Genomic DNA, 24,887 nt, shown 5'->3' on the forward strand with positions numbered 1-24,887 from the left:
AACGCTGCATGGCTGCCCATGGATGTTCTCTGGAGAGGAAGGGGTGGGGGAGGAGGAGACAGGAGAGAAGTTTATTTTTTAAATGACATGTCTGTCTGTTTATGAAGCTTTACACCCCCCTGCAGGAGAGCCTCACTGTCGTTTGTGTTCTTGGCTTCGTTTCAGGTCTGCTCCTCCCCTGTCACAGTGAGACTGGCACAGGGAGGTTTATGTTCACCCAGCCAATGAGTCTGCAGGGCCGTGTTCACTGACTGCACAGAAATATGTGCCGCTGTCTTCTGCCTCCAGCTTCTTCACCGAGAGAGAGCCTCTTTCAGCCACAGTTTTCTCTGCCACATACCTGTCTTCGCTAAAATCCCCAAATTCAGGGCTCCCACCAAGAGTTGTAAAGACTATGAGCTGAATACCCTCAGGTGGGTTCTGTTTGTACCAGTACATCTGAGTGTAAGCTACTCCCAATTTGTGGCTGCAGTTCATCTGGACCAGGTCCCCCAAATTACCCCAGAGAATTCTGGGGGCCATAATGACTTTACTCTGCACACCTGTGGAAAACAAAAATCAAATTTTAATTGTAACCTTGCCCATGAGGCTTAATAAGAGATTGGATAGAATGTGGAAGTCTACAATCAAATTCATTGTTAAGGTGTGTAGAGATGGCTACTGGGTCTCTGAAATTGTCTAGAGAGACGACGCCTTACCTCTCATTGAGAGCAAAAAGTCAATGAAAATAAGAAGAAATCTGATCATGGTGACTCAGTGCTGCTGAGGGAATATAGTAAAAATGCAGCAGCGTGGCCTTCAGTGCACTCTCTGGGATGGGGAGGGCAGGAAGTGACATCATAAAATCATCATAAAAAATAATGACAAAAACTGAAAAGAAAAAGTGTGAGAATTCACAAGAAAAAAGGAAAACAGCACGCTCATTGCTCAAAATGTAAATGAAAAACTTGCAGTTATGATGAATGGTTCTGAGAAGAGTGCGGATGGGGAAGTGGTTTTTGTAGGGGAGACCTGTATCACTGTGATATCCACGCAGCGCACAGATACACGGCACTGTCTGTTAATGCCAGCCTGGCGATGTGAAGGATCGCCTGCCGTTTACCATCTCCACTCACATTGAATCTTTTTTCACCCTCCATCTCTACATTCTTATAAGTGACCCGTCCAAGGAGCTTCATCCCATTTCCCTGCTGGGGTTGCTGGTACCACAGTATTGTGTCATAACTCTGTATGTTGTGGCTGCAGTTGAGTTGCACAGACTCTCTAGGGTCTGCCAGCAGGGTGGAGGGAGACTGCTGCACGCTGTTACCGAATGAGAGTCCTGTGGAGGGAAAGGAAATCAAGCATCATGTGTTTCACTCGCACATCGTGAGTGAGCTGGTGGAGCTCAACTGACATTCAAACCAAGATTTCTGGATAAACTGCTATGACTTGTCCTCATCACCCACATTATTAAAATTTCATTTGTTATTTCTTGTCATTTAATTACTATTTTATGAATGATTTACCTGTGAGGCTGTACAGTATTATGATAAAGACACTGAGCAGTTTGATCATGTTGATTTCTCTGTGTTGCTGAGAGAGCAAATAAAATTCAACCACTGAAATCCGATGGTCTCTCAAGAAAGGAAGGAAGTGACGTCACAGTTTCAACACTTATGTTTGTAAGGTTATATGCTCTCCTTGTGAGGACCTTCATTTTAAAAAACAATGACATCCCTTCTCTATGACGGAACAACTCTTCTATGATAGATATTTGGCACGGAATGAAAGAATTTTCTCGTGGTTTTATGCAGGTGTGTTGGTCTCCTCTCTATCGACTGCAATGAGTCTGTGCATCAGAAAGAGCTCATTCTGTTTTTGTAGTGGAGGAGAGGGACCTGCAAACATTGTGCATAACTCACTGCACAGAAATACACTCCACTGTCGGTGGAGTTCACTTTGGGGATGTGAAGTGATGCTGCCGCTGAACCATCTCCGCTCAAACTACAGTGATCCTTATATAAGGTTTCTACGGTCGGGCTCTTAAAATATACATATCCCATCAGAGTCAGGGCGCTGTCCCCTGGTGCTCGATGGTACCACAGTATGTTGTTGTATAAAGGGATGGCATGACTGCAGTTGAGCTGCATGGATCCTCCAGAGTCTCTCATCAGTTCAGCAGGAGACTGATTAACTTTATTACTGAGCGCCAGCCCTGCGGACACAGAGAAAGAAGATACTTCAAGAGCTCAATCACCACACACATATACAGCTTATTCTGGAAAACTGGACCAGGATTGGTTTATTCTGCTTTCTGATGAATTATTCCTTACGTGAGTGAGCTGGTGGAGCTCAACTGACATTCAAACCAAGATTTCTGGATAAACTGCTATGACTTGTCTTTGTCACCTACATTATTAAAATTTAATTTGTTATTTCTCATCATCAAATTACTGTTTATAAATGATTTACCTGTGAGGCTGTACAGTATTATGACAAAAACACTGAGTGGCCTGATCATGTTGATTTCTCAGTGTTGCTGCGAGAGCAAATGATATTTAACCACTTGAATTCTACGGTCTCTCAAGAAAGGAAGGAAGTGACATCACAGCTTCAACACTTACAGGTATATGTGTAAGGTCATTCCAGCAACCAATGGCAACCCTTCTCTATGACAGAGCAGCCGTAGTATGCCAGATATTTGGCACGGAATGAAAGAATATTCTAGTGGTTTTGTGCAGGTGTGTTGGTCTGCTCTTTATAGGCAATAACAAGTCTCTGTATCTGAAGAGGCTCTGTCTGTTTTTGTAGTGAAGAAAAAGGACCAGCAAGCATTGTGCTACTCACTGCACAGAAATACACTCCACTGTCGTTGGAGTTCACTTTGGGGATGTGAAGAGATGCTGCTGCTGAACCATCTCCACTCAAACTGCAGTGATCCTTATATAAGGTTTCTACGGTCGGAGACGTTGTATATACATATCCCATCAGAGTCAGGGCGCTGTCCCCTGCTGCTCGATGGTACCACAGTATGGTGTATTGAGATGGGATGGTATGACTGCAGTTGAGCTGCATGGATCCTCCAGAGTCTATCATCAGTTCAGCAGGAGACTGATTAACTTCATTACTGAGCGCCAGCCCTGTGGACACAGAGAAAGAAGAAATTTCAAGAGCTCAATCACCAAAAACATATACAGCATCTTCTAGAAAACTGGACCAGGTTTGGTTTATTCTGCATTCTGATGAATTAATCCTTACCTGTCAACCAGAGTAAGGCTGCTGTTAGCCTGGGGTATGCTTGGATCATTTTCTTGCTTCACTAATTGAGAAAGAGCAGCATCATTTATCCATTTCATGAAGAAGGAAGTGGCATCACAATGGAATAAGGTGACCAATTAACAGGAATGTCTTTGGGGGGAGGGGAGGAGGAGACAAGAGAAAAGTTAATTTTTTAAATGACATGTCTGTCTGTTTATGAAGCTTTACACCCCCCTGCAGGAGAGCCTTGCTGCCGTTTGTGTTTTTGGCTTCATTTCAGGTCTGCTCCTCCCCTGTCACAGTGAGACTGGCACGGGGAGGTTTATGTTCACCCAGCCAATGAGTCTGCAGGGCCGTGTTCACTGACTGCACAGAAATATGTGCCGCTGTCTTCTGCCTCCAGCTTCTTCACCGTGAGAGAGCCTCTTTCAGCCACAGCTTTCTCTGCCACATACCTGTCTTTGCTAAAATTCCCAAATTCAGGGCTTGTATTGGGAAGTGTAAACACGATGAGCTGAATACCCTCACGTGGGTTCTGTTTGTACCAGTACATCTGATTGTAAGCTGCTCCCAAGTTGTGGCTGCAGTTCATCTGGGCCGGGACCCCCATACGACTCCAGATAATCTTGGGGTTCATAATGACATTAGTCTGCACACCTGTAGAAAAAAGAAATATAATTGCAGCCTTGTTCATAAAGCCAAAATATTAGATTGGAAAGAATGTGGAAGTCTACAATCAAATTCATTGTTAAGGTGTGTAGAGATGGTTACTGGGTCTCTGAAATTGTCTAGAGAGATGACGCCTTACCTCTCACTGAGAGCAAAAAGACACTGAAAATAAGAAATCTGATCATGTTGACTCAGTGCTGCTGAGGGAATATAGTAAAAATGCAGCAGTGTGGCCTTACGTGCACTCTCTGGGATGGGGAGGGCAGGAAGTGACATCATAAAATCATCATAAAAAATAGTGACTAAAACTGAAAAGAAAAAATGAGAGAAATCACAAGAAACAGCGAAAACAGCACGTTAATTGCTCAAAAAGTACATTCAAAATGTACAGTTATGATGAATGGTTCTGAGAACAGTGTGGATGGGGAAGTGGTTTTTGTAGGGGTAAGATGAGACCTGTATCACTGTGATAGCCATGCAGCGCACAGATACACGGCACTGTCTGTTAATGCCAGCCTCTTGATGTGAAGGAACGCCTGCCGTTTACCATCTCCACTCACATTGAATCTTTTTTCACCCTCCATCTCTACATTCTTATAATAAACATGTCCAAGGAGCTTCATCGAATTTCCCTGCAGGGGTTGCTGGTACCACAGTATTGTGTCATAGCTCCGTATGTTGTGGCTGCAGCTGAGTTGCACAGACTCTCCAGGGTCTCTCAGCAGGGTGGAGGGAGACTGCTGCACGCTGTTACTGAATGAGAGTCCTGTGGAGGGAAAGGAAATCAAGCATCATGTGTTTCACTCGCACATCATGAGTGAGCTGGTGGAGCTCAACTGACATTCAAACCAAGATTTCTGGATAAACTGCAAAGACTTGTCCTCGTCACCCACATTATTAAAATTTCATTTGTTATTTCTCCTCATTTAATTACTATTTTATGAATGATTTTCCTGTGAGGCTGTACAGTATTATGACAAGAACACTGAGTTGCCTGATCATTTTGATTTCTCAGTGTTTCTGCGAGAGCAAATGATATTTAACCACTTGAATTCTATGGTCTCTCAAGAAACAAAGGAAGTGACATCACGGCTTCAACACTGACAGGTATATGTGTAAGGTCATCCCAGCAACCAATGGCAACCCTTCTCTATGACAGAGCAGCTGTACTATGTCAGATATTTGGCACGGAATGAAAAAATATTCTAGTGGTTTTGTGCAGGTGTGTTGGTCTGCTCTTTTTAGGCAATAACAAGTCTCTGTATCTGAAGAGGCTCTGTCTGTTTTTGTAGTGAAGAAAAAGGACCAGCAAGCATTGTGCTACTCACTGCACAGAAATACATTCCACTGTCGGTGGATTTCACTTTGGGGACCTGAAGAGATGCTGCCTCAGTTCCATCTCCACTCAAACTGCAGTGATCCTTATATAAGGTTTCTACGGTCGGTACTTTATAATTTACATATCCCATCAGAGTCAGGGCGCTTTCCCCTGGTGCTCGATGGTACCACAGTATGATGTATTGAGACGGGATGGCATGACTGCAGTTGAGCTGCATGGATCCTCCAGAGTCTCTCATCAGTTCAGCAGGAGACTGATTAACTGTATTACTGAGCGCCAGCCCTGTGGACACAGAGAAAGAAGATACTTCAAGAGCTCAATCACCACACACATATACAGCTTCTGCTAGAAAACTGGACCAGGATTGGTTTCATTTGCTTTTTGTGGAATCATCCCTTACCTGTCAACCAGAGCAAGGCTCCTATAAACCTGGTGAGCACTGGGACCATTTTATTGCTTCACTCCTGGAGAAAGAGCAGTGTGTTTCAACCTGAACTGAGCCATCTCATAAAGGAGGAAATGACATCACAATGGAATTAGTTAACCAATTAGCAGACAGGAGTTTCTCTGCTTCCTTTACACTCTGAACCATTGCTACCACACAAATAAAATATATACAGACGGGTGACAAATTAAAGGAAAAACCTGAATAAATGAGGCGATAAACAAAATGAATGCAGGTGCTTCCATACAGCTGTACTGCAAGATATAGTTAAGTAATTAACACCCTATCATGCTCTGTGGCATGCATAAAAATTTCTGAGCAGACCTAGTTGACCTCGATTTTGGATTAAGACGGTAAGAGGAAAAGATATTATGTGACTTTTAAAGAGGGTTCATCATTGGGGCACGAACTTCAGTCACAAGACTGCCCAGCTGGCTACTGTCTCAATAGCAACAGTGACTAAAGTGACAATTGCATTTAGATCTATGGGAAAGCCATCAGTATATAGGGTTGAAAATTGTGGTCGAAAGTGCACATTTGATGATCGTGATACTTGTGCATTAGTGCAATATGTAAGGAAAAAATGAAGTGTAACATTTCCACAGGTGACAGAGAATGTCAACGCAGGACATGATCAGACTGTGTCAGCAAGAACAATCCGTTGACAACTGCATAGAGAGGGATATATAGTAGGGTTGCAGTGCATAAATTCCTCATTACAAAGACGGAAGCACTTCTGAGAGTTAAGTTATGCAAAAACCATAGGCACCGGTCTATAGAGATGTGGAAAAACGTGATATGGTCAGATAAGTCATCCTTCACCATATTCTTGACAAGTGGGCGAGTGCATGTGCATCCTGTATCTTTTGCATCCAGCTTCTTCACTGTGTGAAAGCCTCTTTCTGCCTTTTTATGAAGTATTTACCTGTGAGGCTGTAAAGTACAGTATGAGGCTGCAAACATGGAGCGGTCTGACCATGTTAATTCTTCAGTGGTGCTGAGAGAGAAAATAAAATTCAACCACTGAAACCCATAGTAGCCTCAAGAGAGGGAGGAAGTGACATTGCATCCTTATGACTTGTGTGAGAGGCCATACAACCTCCTGGTGAGGAACCTCTAGTCTTCATGCCAACAGTCAATGACAAGCTTTCTCTTTGATAGGGCAGCTGCGCAACATCAGTTATTTGGCATTGCGTGCAAGAACGTTCCAGTGGTTTTGTGCAGGTGTGTCGGTTGGCTCTTCACAGACAGTAAAGAGCTCTTTACAGAATGAGCCCTGTAATCAGACAGGGCTCTGTCTGTTTTTGTATTGAGGAAACGAACTTGCAAGCATTGTGCATAACTCGCGGCACACAGATACACCCCGCTGTCTGCGGGTCTCACTTCGTGGACGCGAAGAGATGCTGCCGCTGAACCGTCTCCGCTCAAATTGCAGCGATCCTTAAATGCGGTTTCTATGGTCGCTGCCTTGTAGTACGTATACGCCATGAGCGTCAGGGCGCTTTCGCCCGCTGCTCGGTGGTACCACAGTATGCTCTTGTACGATGGGATGGCATGACTGCAGTTGAGCTGCATGGATCCTCCAGAGTCTATCATCAGTTCAGCAGGAGACTGATTAACTTTATTACTGAGCGCCAGCCCTGCGGACACAGAGGAAGAAGATACTTCTCAATCAAGAGCTCAATCACCACACACATACAGCTTCTTCTGTAAAACTGAACCAGGATTGGTTTATTCTGAGGAATTAATGCTTACCTGTCAACCAGAGTAAGGCTGCTGTTAGCCTGGGGAGTTCTTGGATCATCTTCTTGCTTCACTGCTTGAGAAAGAGCAGCATCAGTAAAACAGCACTGAGCCATCTCATGAAGCAGGAAGTGACATCACAATAAAATAAGGTAGCCAATTAATAGGAGTGTCTCTGCCCAATCTGGATCCTGAACCATTGCAACCACACACACAGACACACACAAAAAAATACAATGTATAATATATAATATATAAATTCAATACATAAGCAAGTTCTGTCAGGAAACTGTAGTTGCAGCTGACCAATTGGTCGGGCCCAATAAAATTAAAGTGGCCATTAACTTGCTGGGGCAGTTGTGACTGTACTTGTGAGATGGAAAAGGTTAGCAGTTTCAGGCCTGTTCATGTTATATTTGCAGAATGTAGAGGGTCCACCTTTGGATTTTTCAGTTCATACTACTGTCCTGTTGTTAGTGATCTTCATCAGTATTTCCATCACAATGGAATAAGGCAGCCAATGACCAGGAGTGTCTCTGCCTCCTCTGGATTCTGAGCCATTGCAACCACACACATATAACATATATACAACTAAAGATGAATGTCCATGACAGGTACAATTAATTACTGTAATAAAATTGCCCATGCATTCACATGAGAAGGACATTACACTGCCTCTTCTATAAATACAAAAACCAAACACTACAACCATCTTTTGTATCGGTTAAACTTATCAGCTTCAACTAACCACTTTTATTGGTTTTCACATTTATTTAAAATGTGATATTTCTAAAAGAAAAAAGAAAAATAAAACAAAGGGGACAGGAGAAGTTTTTTTTTCCAGTGAGCTCAGTGGGTATGTGTCTGTTTATGAAGCTTTACACCCCCCTGCAGGAGAGCCTCACTGCCGTTTGTGTTCTTGGCTTCGTTTCAGGTCTGCTCCTCCCCTGTCACAGTGAGACTGGCACGGGGAGGTTTATGTTCACCCAGCCAATGAGTCTGCAGGGCCGTGTTCACCAGCTGCACAGAAATATGTGCCGCTGTCTTCTGCCTCCAGCTTCTTCACCCTGAGAGAGCCTCTTTCAGCCACAGTTTTCTCTGCCACATACCTGTCTTTGCTAAAATTCCCAAATTCAGGGTTCCCACTAGAAGTTGTAAACACTATGAGCTGAATACCCTCAGGTGGGTTCTGTTTGTACCAGTACATCTGGTAGTAAGTAACTCCCAAGGTGTGGCTGCAGTTCATCTGGGCCGGGTCCCCCATACGACTCCAGATAATCTTGGGGTCCATAATGACATTAGTCTGCACACCTGTGGAAAACAAAAATCTAATTTTAACCTTGTTTTTACACCTTAGTAACAGGTTATTAAAGAATGTGGTGATCTGCAATCAAATTCATTGTAAACATGTGTAGAGATGGCTACTGGATCTCTGAAATTGTCTAAAGAGATGACATCTTACCTCTCGCTGAGAGAAATGAGATCGTGATAATAAGGAGAAGTCTGATCATGTTGACTCAGTGCTGGTGAGGGAACATAGTAAAAGGAGAACAGTGTGGCCTTACGTGCACTCTCAGGGATGGGGAGGGCAGGAAGTGACATCATAAAATCTTCATAAAAATTGATGACAAAAAATGAAAAGACAAAAATGAAAAAAAAAAAAAAAGAACGGGGAAAGCAAGTTCATTGCTCAGAAAATTAATAAAGATAATTCACTAAAATTTTTAAATTGATTAAAAAAAAATTAAAAAAAAACATTTCTGCTGCACCCTGCTGGTGGATTTCTGAACACGAGAGGGTTTTTGTAGAGGCGAGAGGGACGATGTGGTGCTGTGTTTCACTGGCTGCGCAGAAGTACACCGCATCGCCGTCCGCTGACGTGACGTTGGAGATCGTCATGGTTCCCGACTTTTTTCCATCTCCTTCGAGTTTGAGTCTTGTCTCCATCGGGGGCTCCACGTTCTTGTTGTCATGGTAAATATATCCGAGGAGCTCCAGAGTCCCAGCTCCCCTGGGCTGGCGGTACCAGAGTATCATGTTGTAGCTGGAGATGTTGTGTGAGCAGTGGAGAGTAGCGGGCTCTCCGGACCGTTGGAGAAGGGATGAGGGGTACTGTTGAACACCGCCTCTGACCAACTGACCTGTGAAAGCAGATATGGACCAGCCCGTTCAAACTCTACGGTAGTGATGGAGGTGTTCAAAACATCATAGGCCAGTCTCACGGGCACAGTTTTAAACCTAGTCCTAGACGAAATTCAATTTAACGATTCTAGATTCTCTATACAAAACTCTGTTTAGTCCAGGACAAAGTTCAATCTGTATCGTTGAATCTGGCCCCATGTTCAAATACTGTGCACCTTAATTATTTTATGATATTTTCTATGATACCTGTCAGCCAAAACAATAAGACAGTGAAGTTGATGAGAGCCCTTATCATCATGATGTGATCCAGATCTACAGGTGCATCGACTCCTGTGCTGTTCGATAGAGAAGAAACCCAGACGTTACTGACCAGATCTGAGCTTGCTTGCTGCTCGCTGCTCGCTGTTCTCTCTCTCTCTCTTTCTCTCTGTCTCTCTCTCTCTCTCTCTCTCTCTCTCTCTCTCTCTCTCTCTCTCTCTCTCTCTCTCTGTCGCTCGCTCTCTGGGTTTTGGTGTGAGAAGAAAGACAGGGAATGGCATCAGAAGAACAACCGAATAGCTAAACACCTTACATTGTACAAGTAACTTCAAAAGGAGTAAACAATAGAAATTATACATAATATACTGTATATACAATACACAAGTTTATACATTAATTTCTTTTTTTACATAGAATGATATTAGTTTCTTTAGTTTTCTTTTGATATGTTTCACAGTATATACTAAGCTGAGGACACGTACAGTATACCTGATTCTTAGATCCCTACAATAAAGGAGGCAGCTGTGGTTTGCTGCAGGTGTGGAGGTGTTCTGCATGAGCTGCACAGACAGCTAAGGCCTGCTCACCGGTGGGTTTTTGTACTGGATAAAGAGGCGCTACTACACTGTGCTACTAGCTGCGCAGAAATATGTTGCGCTGTCAGTGGTGGTGAGGTTCTGGATGGTTAATGTAGCATCGTTGCGCGCGTCACCTTGGAGTGAAAATTTTCCTTTATACTGATCCTCTGGGTACCCAAAGTTCAAATTCATATACCCAAGGAACGTGAAAACTCCATTTCCAGACTGCAGGTACCAGAGAAGACGATCGTATCCCGCAATTCTGTGTGAGCACTGAAGCTGAGCGGATTCTCCCACCTGTTGGGCCAGGTGAGCAGGGCTTTGGGAAACCTTGCTGCACAGGGAAGGGTCTGCGGGAGGAAAGAGAGGAGACATTAATGGGTATTTTGCAACGCATTCTGGTAAAATGCATTTTCATACGGACATCTAGTTCACCTGTGAGCCAGAGTAGAGTGACAATGCAGCCGATGGGGAGTCCGATCATGATGGCGGGAACCTAGCGCCGCAAGCAAGCTACCTCCGTTTATTTTCTGTTTCAAATTACACTGCCGCCACAGAGCATTAAATGCCTTCCTTCACGCAAACAAGCGAAATGTGTTGCTAGGCAGTTTATGGGGGGGAAAAAAAAGCTGGAGCGAGCCAATGTTTGTAAAATCTTAACTAGCCAGTGCAGAATAGGGGAGGGCAGCACAGAACCAAAACTAGTGAGTGAGACTAGGCTCTCCAGAGGTAAAAGGCAGGAAACTCTGACGACACAACATTTGTCAAAGATGACAGACATTTTATTTTTTCACAGTAGACGGTTTGTTTGTTTCATTTAGTCTCCCTCTACTGGTACATTCTGGAACCGTTTAGATTTGCTGTGTGTGTTGTGGCATTTTTACTCTATGTCATGAAGTATATTCGCCTTTTTTTTTAAACAAGGAAAACCCCATTGAGATTGAAATCTCTTTTGCAAGGGGTCCTGACATAAAGCACAAAGATACACAAGACAGTAGACAAACGAGTTATAAGACATCAAATGGGGAATGAGACAGCAATGCAACAGTAATTAAGAAGCTAATGAACTCCTTTCATTTTGGATTGCATTGTACATATTTTAAAGATCCTCATATTTTAAAGACAACTACGCAAAATACAGTCAGCAAACAATTATTGGAATTAGTCATAGCTGAATACATGGGAGAAAGATGTTTGATGTCGTGACTGACTGAGACACACGACAAATTGGATTTAAAACTTCACTTTTTTGGCTTCCTGTTATCTTACATTCAAGATTTCCAACTGTCAACCAGAACCACAGGACATGAGGTGGACAGAAAGTGGACAGTCTTAGCACAAGAGAGAGAAAACATGCAATGCTACCTTGGTAGAGCTCTCTTGAAGAGAAAAAGAGACAGGATATGACATCACTACAAGAAAAAGTGTAAGAGAAGCAACAGTCTCTTGCAGCTGTAATTTTATATCAGCATTTGCTAGCTGTGGTTTGGCACAGGTGTGCTCTGTTGTAGAGAGAGACAGATGTAAGTGGATAAGAAGCAATTATCTTGCAGAAAGAGTCTAATTTGTTTATCTGTATATTCAACTTTTCAGAACATACAAGGGGCATACAGTATCTTCATAAAAAAAAACGATCATTATAAAAACAGGTCTTGCTTGATGCACTTGGAACTTTCTGGCTGAACCGAACCTGGCCTGGTATTTCTAACTAAAATCTGAACCTAGCATCGGTTACACCACAAGCATAACTCACAAGGCTCCTGTGGGAACTGAAATGTTTCTCTTCTTTATTTTTTCCGTTTTTTTAGTGTGTGCAGTGCCTCCTCTAGGTCAAAACAGTGTCTTCCGCGGAGTGTGTGTGTGTGTGTGTGTGTGTGTGTGCGTGTGTGTGTGCGTGTGGTGGTGTCGTGCTGCGTGCGTGGTGTGGCGTGTGCAGTCGTGCGTGTGTGTGTGCGTGCGTGTGCGTGCGCGCGTGTGCGTGCGTGCGTGTGTGTGTGTGTGTACACAGCGCGCGCTCCGGGGGGAGTTTTTGCACAGCCCCGGCGTGACTCTGAGTCACTGTGACTGGCGGCGGCGCAGAAATACAGCCCGCTGTCCTCCGGCGCCGGCTCCTTCACCGTGAAACTCCCCTCCTGGGCGACGGATTTGGCCACGCCGTACTTCCCCCCGCCGAACTCCCCGAAGTCGGGCGCGTTGAGGGTGTCCGACAGCACCACCAGCTGGAGGCCCCGTCCCAGGAGCTGACGGTACCAGTACATCTGATAGTGGCTGACGTCCGTGTGCTCGCACCGCATCTCCGCGGACGCGTCCAGGCCTTCCGTCAGCCACAGCAGCGAGGGAGACTGCCGGACTTCAAGGCAAAGGACTGCAGGAGCACAAAACTGGGTTATCCCTGAGGCCCTAAACCCTTATTATTAATTTTTAAATATATTATTATTATTATTATTATTATTATTATTAATAATAATAATAATAACAATAATAATAACAATAACAATAATAATAATAATAACAATTAATGTGATATTGTTATTATTATTATAATAAAATGTGACTACTGCTTTTACTGTTTTTTAATGAATAGGCCTACTGTTATTTGTATTTGTATTATTGTTGTTGTTGTTGTTTATGTGAACAAAAGCATATATGAGTGTTGTCCTTACCAGTAGCCCATAGCAGTGTGACAGCGAATCTGATGAGAGAGCTGGTCATGTCAGTTCTCTTACTGCTCGAGAGAGAAGAATGACCTGAGGAGAGTCTCTCTGGCAGTAAAAAGGAAGTGGCATTACAGTGTCTGCAGTCATATTCTTATGTATTCTGAATTGCTTTAATCTTTCAAATTTTGTTCCTTTTTCATACACACACACACAAACAAACACACACAGACATACTTGCACATATCTGCACACACACACACACACACATGCACACACCCACACACACACACACACACACACATATGAATGCACGCTTGCACACACACACACACTTACTGTAGCACATAAAAATGACTCAAAAGTTCTACTCGAAAACCTGTTGCTTTCTTTGATCAATTCCTTGGGACTGTTTTTCAAAATTGCCTTGCTGTTTCTCATATAAGCAGAGCACTATAAGATCATCACACTGCACTGCATGAAGTGGAGAAGAGGGCTGAGACAGCAGTATTGTTGACACTTAGACGTCAGATATTCACCTGACTCTGAATCCTGATTGGACAGGCACTTCAAAGAGAAAATACTTCAGCAGTCCCAGTCCCTTAAAAAAAAAAAAAAAAAAAAATTTTAAGACTGTAAAACCACATCACATCAACGCATACACTGTTGTAACTGAACATCTGGTGCCAAAGAAATATCATTTCCCAGGATTAGTTGGCCTCTTTTTAAAAATATGAAATAACAGGGAATGTTTTTCCATGCAGTAGGCTCATTCAGACCAGCTTGCCACTCAACCATTTGGTGAAGTACCGTTTAAACAGTACGAAACCCCGAAGAAACAGGTGCACCATGGGAAAAAACCAGCCACGGCTTTATCACTTCAGCGGTGAAGACAAGAGACGAGCGGTGACAAAATGAGCGAGAGAGAGAGAGAGAGAGAGATGGGAGAGAGAGAGAGGGGGAGGAGAGAGATAAGGGGAGACGAGAGGGGGGAGAGAGAGAGAGAGAGAGAGGGGGAGACAGAGAGAGAGAGAGAGAGAGAGATAAGGGGAGACGAGAGAGAGAGAGAGAGAGAGAGGGGGGAGAGAGAGATAAGGGGAGACAGAGAGAGAGAGAGGGGGGGTGCGGCGGGTAGACTAGTTTCTGTCTCGGCTGGGTCGTCGCGCGGCTGCACCGTGCCTCTTGCTTCGCGCAGAAGTACACGCCGCCGCTGTCGCTCAGCCGCGCCCCGCGGAGAGTCAGCGTCAGGGAGGCGCCGACGCGCTCGGCAGAAAACCTCTCCTTCAGCCGCTCCTCCATCGTCTCCATCTGGACGTAGAAATACACGATCGGCTCGAGCCCCTCGCCGGGCCTCTGCCGAAACCAGTACATGCTGTTGAAGTCGGTGTTCCTCTGGGAACACGCCAGGGTCACGTTGCGTCCCTCTTCCGAAAAGACGTCTGCCGTCTGGTTAACTGCGTAGCCTGAATTTGACGACAGTCGTTGCAAAGCATGAAGATAAAGCAAACGTCAATATCAGAAGAGCTCGGAATGTTTCCCTGTAAGACTTTTAAGCGCAGCCGTTAGAACGGTCTTTAAACTTTACCAATATTTATGGCTGGTGTGTTACCAGAAATACGTTTTATTTGAATGATTAATTTGAACAACACATCTGAAAATCAAGATAATTATTTAAATGTTTATCATAAAAAAATCAATTCAGAGAGAACGCTAATGTACGAATATTACCGAGTGGCAGGAGGAAGAAGAGGACAACAGGGACCATGTTCCTCAGTCTCAGTGTGTGAATCCAGAACCTCAAAGATGTGAAACGCCAGAGGTACGAGGCCCTGAAAAAGTCAGGGCCCCTACACAGGAAGTGAGGTAAGACTGGATCCACTCAACGGTTCCCAACAGATGAGACGCTACCATTAAAATCAGATATTTCCCTTGATTTTTAAGGGGAAAAAAATCTGGAGAGGAAAGGGAACAGGCGGTGCAAAAAAAAAAAAAAAAGTATTTATTTGTGTGTAATATCAGTTAACCCGAGTCCTGACCTTTTGTCAGGAAGTCAAATATATTGGGTGATAACTCAGGAGTGCCCTCTAGCACAATTTAGTGGAACTACACCACTTGCTGAAAGGTGCTCTGGGGATTGCGCCTACTCCGCCCACAATGACATTTGTTTTGGTTTCCATGGCGACTGAGGTTATAAATTCACGTTGAGAACTGCGGCGTAGGTAGAGACGGTCTCCCAGGGGACCCTCGATTAAGGGCAGCGAAGCATGGCGCAAGACGATGTGCAGACCTCTTCGCACAGAAGTACAGCACATTCATTCACTTTTCCACCGTGGGGCCCAACAGTTACCAGGGGCGCCCCGTGCCGTTCCGCGCTGCTCAGGACTCGTGGGAACGGTTACCGTTTCTGTTTCCGTCTGTCGGGCTGCTAAATCCAGGACTAGGAAGTATCTAGGGCAGTGGTTCTTAACCTGGGTTCGGTCGAACCCTAGGGGTTCGGTGAGTCGGTCTCAGGGGTTCGGTGGAGCCTCCGCCGCAGAGGTCCACCCCTCAGTCTAGTCTGCAGTTAGTTAGTTTTTTTACTAAAGAAGGGTTCGGTGAATGAGCATATGAAACTGGTGGGGTTCGGTGCCTCCAACAAGGTTAAGAACCACTGATCTAGGGGCTCAGGAGGTAAGACCGATTGTCTGGCAATCGGAGGGTTGCTGGTTCAAACCCCGCTCTGGGCATGTCGAAGTGTCCTTGAGCAAGACACCTAACCCTAACTGCTCTGGCGAATGAGAGGCATCAATTGTAAAGCATTTTGGATAAAAGCGCTATATAAATGCAGTCCATTTACCATTTACCATCTAAGAAAAACTAGCGATGACAGCAGGTGACGAGGTGGATCGGCGACGGCGTCCCGTCGTGTATGTAATGAATATGCGCCAGTTGTTGTCGTCGCTCCGCATTCCATTTTGTTTTTGTTACGTTCTGTTTCGTTGGCTGACGATATGGACGAGGATTCTGTGTATTTTGGTCTGTTTTTGTTTTTTCTTTTTAGCGTATCCTCCACTGACCATCACTGTTGCATGCATCACAGTGCAGCCCCTGCACACACACACACACACACATACACAGTAACTGTAATCCTTAATAATTCCTGTAAAAAGGTAAATTGTCATGTAATAATTTAATTTTTTTAATAGATAGACCACAATGAGGAATATTTGTCTTTGGATCTCGGGAATTTTTATTACAATCTTCAATTTACACAGCACAAAAATAAAACACAGGAAATACAAAAATGCACAAAAAGCAGCCAGACATGTAAAATACGTATTGATCAGGCCGTTACTGTGACCAAAAGAACAGAAAACTACTTAAGACAATTCACCTTCAACTCTGATTGCTGCAGTATGGAGCTTGTCAATCTCAGTGATAAATGTAACCCTGCCCTCTAGTGGCAGAATAAAGGAACTTCGCTTTGGACAGGTTTGCCTGCCTGAGCCATCCACCCCATCTTGCCCACTGCTGCAAAGTGAGCCCATGCCAAGTGCTGATCCTTTTTTTATGTTCTTGTGATCCACACGCCATGGATATGATAACATTATTTATTTGCTTGGCAGTTTCCCCTATTTGCAGTGTCTCACAAATGTACACAATCCAAGAGGTGTGTCAGATTTCACGAGCCAATAATATTTTGGAAAGGTGCACTCTCTCCCCTGTCTGCAGGCTCCAGGTTTTTGGGTGGCTTGGTTCCAGGTGAGAATGTTTAGTTCGGTGGAGCCTGGGATCTGCTGTGTGTGGAGGGATGATACAGTGTGCACTGCTTTTTTTTCTTCCTTGACCCAGAGCAAGGAGACAATTAGGCTATTTCCTGTCTAGGAATGACAAGAGCAGTTCCAATGTTTTGGAACAAAAATGCTGTGCCGTACACATCAGTGATTAACTTTCCCTTGACGGGTTCAATCTGGTAAATGCATTCAGCAGGAAATGCACACACTGTCCCTCTAAAGTTAGAAGGTCAAATACATCCAGATCGAGGGTGAATCTCGGTAGACATACTGTACTGTCGAAAAGGCGTCGATCTCTGGCTGATTCAGGGTTTTTAGAAGCTCCGGACTGCGGCGAGACGAGGTGCAGATGAACCATCAGGCGCACGGTCAAGTGAAGGTGTTGAAACCGGTCTTGTTGTGAAGGGGGATGCCCTCGGCCCCCCGGAACTCGGCTGCGATGTCATCGAAAGTGCGCCCCCTGGTCTCCGGGAGGCGCAGCAGCGTGTAGCTGAAGGCCAGGGTGGCCATCGCCGTGAAGAGGAGGTAGACGTAGGCCCCGCACACTTTCTGCACAAACACACAAAAAAAGGAAATTTACCAACGCGTACCGTGGGCGAATGACTCAGGAGAGCTTTGAGCAGTGGTCTCCAACCCCCGGTCCTGGAGAGCTGCAGGGTCCTGCTGGTTTTTGTTTTCGCCTTAAAATCAGCACCCAATTGAGACCCAAGACACCAGGTGTGTTGAGTTAACTGTGTAATCAACTGCTCTAATTGATTCACGAAGTGCAGAGTCACTATGAAAACCAGCAGACCCTGTAGCTCTCCAGGACCAGGGTTGGAGACCACTGGCTTAGAGGGTAACCTGTGCAGAGACAGAGACACACGGATGCACTTTTATTAATGCATACAGTACATGCTGAGGTGGAAAATCCAGGTTCAGAAAGCCAAAGTCCACCCCAGTATTTTGTTCCAATCACATGCTAATTTGCACAGTTCTTCAGCCAGGAGGTGGAACTACAGTAATAATACAGTAATACAGTAAAAATCAGCTGAGTTCATGGGTGGAGGAAATACATGGCAGGACTTTCACTTTCTGACCCCTGGATTTCCCACCTCTGTATACATGTCAGACCTGCTTAAGACTGGACAGAGCGACATACAGACAGACTGACAGAGAGAGAGACAGACAGACAGACACACACACAGAAACAAACACAGACAGACAGACACACACACAGAAACAAACACAGACAGACAGACCGACAGACACACAGACACTCTCACACACGCACACACGTACGCACACGCACACACAAATACACTCACACACACACACACACAGAAACAAACACAAACAGACAGACAGACAGACACGACAACAGAACACCACCACACAGACAGACATACCACGACAGAGACACAAATCACTCCACAACACGCACACACATACCACATCCACACAACACTCACACGACAGCACACACAAACACAAATACACTCACACACACACACACACACAGAAACAAACACAAACAGACAGACAGACAGACACACACACAGAAACCAACACAGACAGACAGACCGGAAGACAGCCACTACTCTACACACGCCCCATAGCATCTGTGCGCACAGCAATCACTCACAAGACCGCAGCAAACCACACACGCACACTCACAGTCACACACAGTCACACACACGCACACTCACACACACAGTCACACACACGCACAAACAAACACACACACACACACACACACACACGCACACAAACACACACATACACACACACTCACACACACACATACAAACACACACAAACACGCACACACTCACACACACACAAACACACATGAACACGCACACACAGTCAGGCACACACACACACACAGTACCAGCAGCGGTGGGAAGAGCAGGGCCAGCAGGAACTTGCCGCCCCAGTTGAGCATGCTGGTGAACGCCATGGCGATGGGCCGGGACTGCTGGTCGAAGAGCTCGGCGCCGATGAACCAGGAGATCGGGCCGGGCCCCACCTCGTAGGCCGAGATGAGGAAGAACACCACCAGGACCTGCAGGCTGCGCAGGTCCGGAACGAGGTGCTGGTGCAGAAGGAGGGGGAAAAGAGGGGGAGAGGGAAATTGTGGAAAAGATTGTGCAAAATGTCTTCACATCGGGTTTTTACCACGGCGGAGTCTGTACTAAAACAAATAATATCAGAACTGAAAGGAAGGGATCTTGATATGATTTTGATTCTTGGAGAATATAAATTATTTTTTTTGTCTTTTATGTGTATTGTGTTATATGTATTGTCCCCTTTTACATAAATGTAAATAAAGTTTTTTATTTAAAAAATAATTGAAAGAGCATCAGGAGAGCAGAAGGACCCCAAACCCAAACCCAAACCCAAACCCAAACACCCAAACACCCAAACACCCAAACACCCTAACCCTAACCCTAACCCTAACCCTACAAAACCCTTTCTTATATAAAATTTTTGATGGACATCCCCAGGAACTCCAACTAATTTTTAAACCGAGTGAATATCTTGAAATGGGAGCACAGATTTTTAGGCTACATTTCACGTGAGGTTCAAAACAGTGGGCATGACAGCCCCGCAGAGGGGCAGTTTTTCCACGTTTTTCTCACCAGGATCGAATCGGTGATGGTCATGAGCAGGTTACACAGCGCCAACGACAGGAAGCCGGTCAGGAGCAGCCTCCTGCGCCCCGCCCTCTCCACCAGGAAGAACTTTTTCAAAAACAAAAAAGACAGTTAAGTTACCTCATTACCTCCAACTAAAAAAATAAAATAAATATGCACTGCTATCAAAAACAACGGCCATTTTGTCGCACCAAATGGCAGTTACTGTTCTTGTTACCGGGCAGAGCACAGTATGCTCACATACACACACACACACACACACACACACGCACACACACACATTGACCTCTCAGGTGTTCTGCTGAAAAACGTCAGTTGGTCCACAGGCTCTGAAGAGCAGATGCTACCATGGAGACTCACCGCAACCACGGTGAACGTCACGTTGACGGCCCCCACCCCGAGCGTCAGGTACTTGGCCTCCCGGAATCCCGCCTTGGAGAACATCTTGGTCGAATAATTTATTATCTGGAAAGGAAAAAGAATCCCAAACATTCAGAAACTGGCTTTCGAAAAGGAGCTGGCGTGCTTCTTCCGCACTGTCCTCACCACCAGACGTGCGGCCCTGACCTACTGACCCAGTAGTCATCCTCCATAAAATTCAAGTTTCCTGAGCTTTTAGAAGTTTGTGCATAAATATTCAATAATTCTAGTATTCCTGCTGCTAGCATAAGAGAATATTACAAAAAAAAATGTTTTTGTGAAAAGAGGAATTAGTCTCTTTTGCCTAGTCATTTAATTTCATATTTTTTTGTTTTGAACATCTGACACAAAATTGATCATCATCCAAGTATCAGACAGTTTACTGTATGCCACATGAAGACCCAGGAGTGGTGGATCCTTATGTAGCATAAACTCTCATTTTTTTGAAAGCTGTACTTTGTTCTGGAAATTTGAGGACTCACAGCATTGAATCCGGACAGTTGGCTGCCCAGGTTTATAATCAGGACCAGTATTATTGGCTGCCTGTAGCTCCGCTTCATCAAGAACTGTCGAACAGTCACTCCTGATTGGGTGCGGGCGGCCTCCTCTTTCATCTCCTTCAGCTCGTTGAGAACCTTGTCTGAATTTCCTCTCAGCCTTCGGAGGGCTGAAAGAAAAAAAAGGTCAAGGGTTCAGAGGTCAAAGCTCAAACTTTTGGTGATTTTCTTACCTTTTGGTGGCCGGCTGGCTTTCACAAAGAGGACTGTTACGCACAGAGCCCTCGTTCAGGGTGCATCACCAAGACAAAACCGTTAGGATTCAAACATTCCAAACCTTCAAACGTTCAAAGAGCCAGGAGCAGATTTATCACCAGTAAGAGGACAAAGACCCTCCACTTTGTCCTCAGGTGCTGTAACTCGTGGCCAATACACTGTCAGAAATAATTTGCCAAAAATTGTACCTATGGGGTACAATGACTTGTCAGTGGGGCAATACCCTCAAAGGTATGTTGTACCCTTTACCCTTTAGAGCAGTGGTTCTCAACTCGGGCCAGAAAGGGCCGGTGTGGGTGCACCGCGTTCACACCTGTTTCTACTAATCAAGGTCCTTAGTAAAGACTCCAAAGGTTGATTAGTAGAATCAGGTGTGTAACTGCTTGGTTGGAACAAAAGCCTGCACCCACACTGGCCCTCTCTGGCCCGAGTTGAGGACCCCTGCTTTAGAGAAACAAAAAACGGACCCATACCGCACCCCTTTTTCTCTGACAGTGTAGTCTGACATCCAGAGCTGCCCACACCCACCTGCCTCCGCCTGTTCCTCTTGGCCCCGGGTGATGAGCAGGTAGCGCGGGCTCTCGGGGCAGAAGGGCAGTATCAGGTACTGGAGCAGTGCCGGGATGAGGGACAGGGAGAACATCAGGGCCCAGTACCTCTCTGTGCCCAGCACCGTGTCCAGGCCCACCACCTGCACCGTCAATTTACATACATCACAGGCATTTTAGCAGATGCCCTTATGCAGAGCGACTTACAGAACCTTCTTACATACCTTTTACATTGCATCCATTTATACAGCTGGATAATATACTGAACCAATGCAGGTTAAGTACCTTGCTCAAGGGTACAACGGCAGTGTCCTACATGCGGGAATCGAACCTGTGACCTTTTGGTTACAAGGCCAGCCCCTTACCCATGATACTACACTGCCGCCGTCCAGCCCAAACAAGTGAGATTAGACCCCGAAGGCGGTTGTTTTTTTTGTGTGGTCCTAGAGTACGCTGTGTGAAATGACTGTGCTGAGGAAGGTTATATTTTTTGGCCACACGAAGACGAGACTGAGGGAGTGAAACAGGAAACAGGAAGTGAGACGCGGACTCGCCATGCCCAGGAGGATGCCGGTGGCGAAGGAGACCTGGTTGAGCGTGGCGAAGGCGCCGCGCAGCTCGGTGGGGGACACCTCCTGGATGTAGAGGGGGTTGAGGCTCATGGCCAGGCCGCAGAACAGGCCAAACAGGAGGCGCCCGACGATGAGCACCTCGAACGACTCGCTGGCCTTGGAGACGAACATGAGGCTGGCGCCCACCATGGACAGGGCGTTCACTATCAGGATGGAGTTCCGCCTGTGCGAGGGGAGTGGGGGGGACAAGGAGGTAAAACAATACAAAAATAAGGACCAGGGGTCCTCAGCTCAGGTCCTAGAGAGCCGCTCGTAGGCTTTTGGGAATTTTGGAAAGTCAGTGTTCTAGAACATTGCTTTCAGTAACAGTAGTGATTGTGACATCAGCATTAGAATGTTCAGTTAAGAACATTCTAGTCACATGCTTGTGATCTTAAACCTTAAAGGGTCGAGTGATCAATTAAGTGCTGAGTAACAGCAAAGGCCAGCAGATGTGGTCGTGTCTCCAGGACCGGTGTTGAGGATGCCTGGGCAGGACATTGTGTACAATTATGTATTTATATTCCCACTTTAACACCAAGGCTGGTTTGTCCAAGGTCTACCAGGTGATTCGGTTTTCCTCTCACCTGCCGAAGGAGTCAGCTAGACCTTTGACCCCCAGGGAGCCAAGCAGAGCTCCGAAATCCTTAATGCTGACGGAGAGGGACCAGAGGAAGGTGAGGCTGTGGTCCGGCAAGGACGTGTTGTGCCGGGCCCTCCAAGTCACATTGAAGAACTCTTCAATTATCTTCAAGGACAAAGAGAGAGAGACCGAGACTAATTGCTGTAAAATTCCACACCACTGTGATGTGCTCCTGGGACATAGATCACCATTAAAATTCAAATCTGATTTTTGTAAGGATCTTAGAGCCCACTGTAACTTTGCTACACTTACAATATAGCTAAGGTACTGTTTTTATTTCGAAGTCTAGAGGTCACTTAAAATGACCTTGGAATATAGGCTATATGTGTATTCTAAAGCTCATAATATTTAATTATATAAGTCCATTGTCATGGGACCCTACAATGAAACAGTAGATCAATTCAAGACCAACCCAAGACAGTTTAGAGCATATATGTTTTTGCGAATGTCCATTCTGGAAATGAATTAAACTTCAAATTCATTCATTCGCAACTCCACATAAAACCCTCGAGAAATTTAAATCACAGCCCATTTTTCACTTTGCAAATAGAACTTCCGCAGAACTGAACCGGAAATTTGCCCCAAAATCATGTCGTGGTGTGAAGGAGCTACGTTTCCGTAGTCACGGCGACTCAGGTGACTGACGGTGGAGCAGCCCCGCCTCCCTCACCTTGGCGGGAGCGTTGACGTTTCCCGTGTGATACCCAATCTGGAGGGAGCCCAGCACGGCCGATATGATGGTGACGAGGAGAATGGCGGTCATCGTGCTCTGCAGACACCAAGGGATGGAAAAACCCACTAAAGACGCTAGCCAACGCAGTACACGCAGTCACCTCCACGTACTGACGTTTAAAAAGAACATTCTGTTCCCTTGCAACCCGCTGTTGTACTCCCCTTAACTGACGTTCAGTCAGACATGCAGCACTAACCTCCTTGGACTCCATTAGTATGCGACAGATGGGACGTCACGTCCTAAAGCAAAAAAAAAAAAAAAAACGTACTTTAAGTTTTAAGCATCTCAAACTTCCAGCAAAATTGAGTTTTTTACATTTAACAGTCAGCGTTTTAGATCCTGTGGGGTTTATGGTCTGGATCCAGATGGCAAGGTGTTGAGTTCTGACGAGTGGGTTCTGATGTAACCGCCCAGAGGGTCTTGCATGAACAATTTAATTGTGCTGCAATGCCAAAATGTGCCACCTTGTATTCAATTTAATATCGAAGTTCAATATTGCAGTAAAGAACGCCATAAACATTAATAGACAGGAACTGTAGACATTTGGCTCAGTGACAAATCTTCATGCTACATGCTATTTTCCACCCCTATGTGAACCAGTCACATCCATGTAACTCCCTTCAGATGGAACCAGTGAGCCAATAATTACAACCATCTTGTATCTGTAGCAATGCTTAAAAAAGCATATATATATATATATATATATATATATACATATATATATATGAGTTCAAATATATTGCCCATATACTGTATGTTAACCGAAATTTTACATTAGGTATATTTATATTTATAAAGACGTGTGAAATATGTCTATCAAATTATCAGAGAGGTGTCTTATCAGTCACTGCTCTCAGGTAAAGCGCGTACCTTGTTGCCTGTCTTGATCCTGTCCTCGGGTGCGTTTCGTACGTCCTGGCTGTCACTTTCGTTCTCTGTGTAAAAAACCGGGCTTGCGCCCTCTCCACCCGCGAGCCTGCGCTTGTCTCCTGTCCCAGCGTCGCGGGGGTCCCGTCTCGTCCCGTCCCGTGCCGACGGGCGCTCTCCCCTCCCCTCCCCTCCCCTCCCTCCCTCCCTCCCACGCCCCTGGCAGAGGCGGCTCCGGCCCCTGTGAGAGCGGTGACGAAGTCGCACCCGCCCGCTGAATTTGGGGCCGGTCTGAAAGAATGGCAGTAATGGGCCAGAGCGCTCCCCTCTGAGCTCAGTCAGGACGGGCGGGCAGGCGCAGCTCGGTCCCCCCTCTCCCCCCCCCTCTTGCCCTCCCTGGCCGTCGGCCCTCACCTTTTGGGAACTGTTTTGGAACCATGAAGGCCTCTTGTTCTTGTACAGACAACCATTGTCCTCCACCACCCCTATCTCCCCACCCCCCACCCCCCCAAGTCTTTTTTTAGACTAGGATGCTTTCTTAGGTTAGGGTTTTAAAGGACACTGGTGAACACTTTAGTACACCTCAGTGCACATATGTGTATAGTACACCACGGTACACATTTGTGCATAGGACACCTTAGTGCACCTACATCTTTAGCAAATGTCAGTACGCACGTATGTATGTAGTACACCTTAGTACATACATCTATGCTGTACACATTAGTACAGGTATGTTGCTTTGAATGTCACTCTGGAAATAAAGCTGCTTGCTATACGATTGGATTGTCATGTCATAAACCGCCCTCACCTAA

General features: G+C 45.4%; 2 protein-coding genes and 2 gene segments (V, D, J or C); all 4 read right to left on the reverse strand.

Moving 5' to 3' along the window:
- Positions 1–8,943: 8,943 nt before the first annotated feature.
- Positions 8,944–11,833, reverse strand: LOC135243149 (uncharacterized). Its single transcript, XM_064314792.1, has 3 exons — positions 10,850–11,833; positions 10,549–10,764; positions 8,944–9,577 (listed from the first exon to the last, which is right to left on the reverse strand). Exons 1-3 carry the CDS (start codon positions 10,896–10,898, stop codon positions 9,135–9,137), a joined length of 708 nt encoding a protein of 235 aa, XP_064170862.1. The 5' UTR covers positions 10,899–11,833; the 3' UTR covers positions 8,944–9,134.
- Positions 11,834–12,414: 581 nt separating this feature from the next.
- On the reverse strand, positions 12,415–13,275 carry LOC135239397 (T cell receptor beta variable 6-4-like; the record flags this gene model as incomplete). The annotated part of the segment is given in 2 exon segments: positions 12,415–12,779; positions 13,078–13,275. Coding segments are annotated over 2 exon segments (414 nt in total), but the record flags the coding sequence as incomplete, so codon positions are not given.
- A 257-nt stretch (positions 13,276–13,532) lies between these two features.
- LOC135239403 (T cell receptor beta variable 7-2-like) lies at positions 13,533–14,993 on the reverse strand. The segment is given in 3 exon segments: positions 13,533–13,542; positions 14,243–14,531; positions 14,797–14,993. Coding segments are annotated over 3 exon segments (336 nt in total).
- A 1,278-nt stretch (positions 14,994–16,271) lies between these two features.
- LOC135243266 (solute carrier family 2, facilitated glucose transporter member 1) lies at positions 16,272–24,216 on the reverse strand. The gene is made up of 11 exons (XM_064315000.1): positions 24,079–24,216; positions 23,405–23,447; positions 23,146–23,244; positions 22,420–22,580; positions 21,776–22,016; positions 21,202–21,364; positions 20,383–20,567; positions 19,841–19,945; positions 19,466–19,567; positions 18,715–18,918; positions 16,272–17,390 (listed from the first exon to the last, which is right to left on the reverse strand). The coding sequence occupies exons 2-11, from the start codon at positions 23,417–23,419 to the stop codon at positions 17,211–17,213; spliced, it is 1,455 nt and encodes a 484-aa protein (XP_064171070.1). The 5' UTR covers positions 23,420–23,447; positions 24,079–24,216; the 3' UTR covers positions 16,272–17,210.
- Positions 24,217–24,887: the final 671 nt, after the last annotated feature.

This window comes from Anguilla rostrata, chromosome 1, assembly GCF_018555375.3.
Source record: "Anguilla rostrata isolate EN2019 chromosome 1, ASM1855537v3, whole genome shotgun sequence".
Lineage (NCBI taxonomy): Eukaryota > Metazoa > Chordata > Actinopteri > Anguilliformes > Anguillidae > Anguilla > Anguilla rostrata.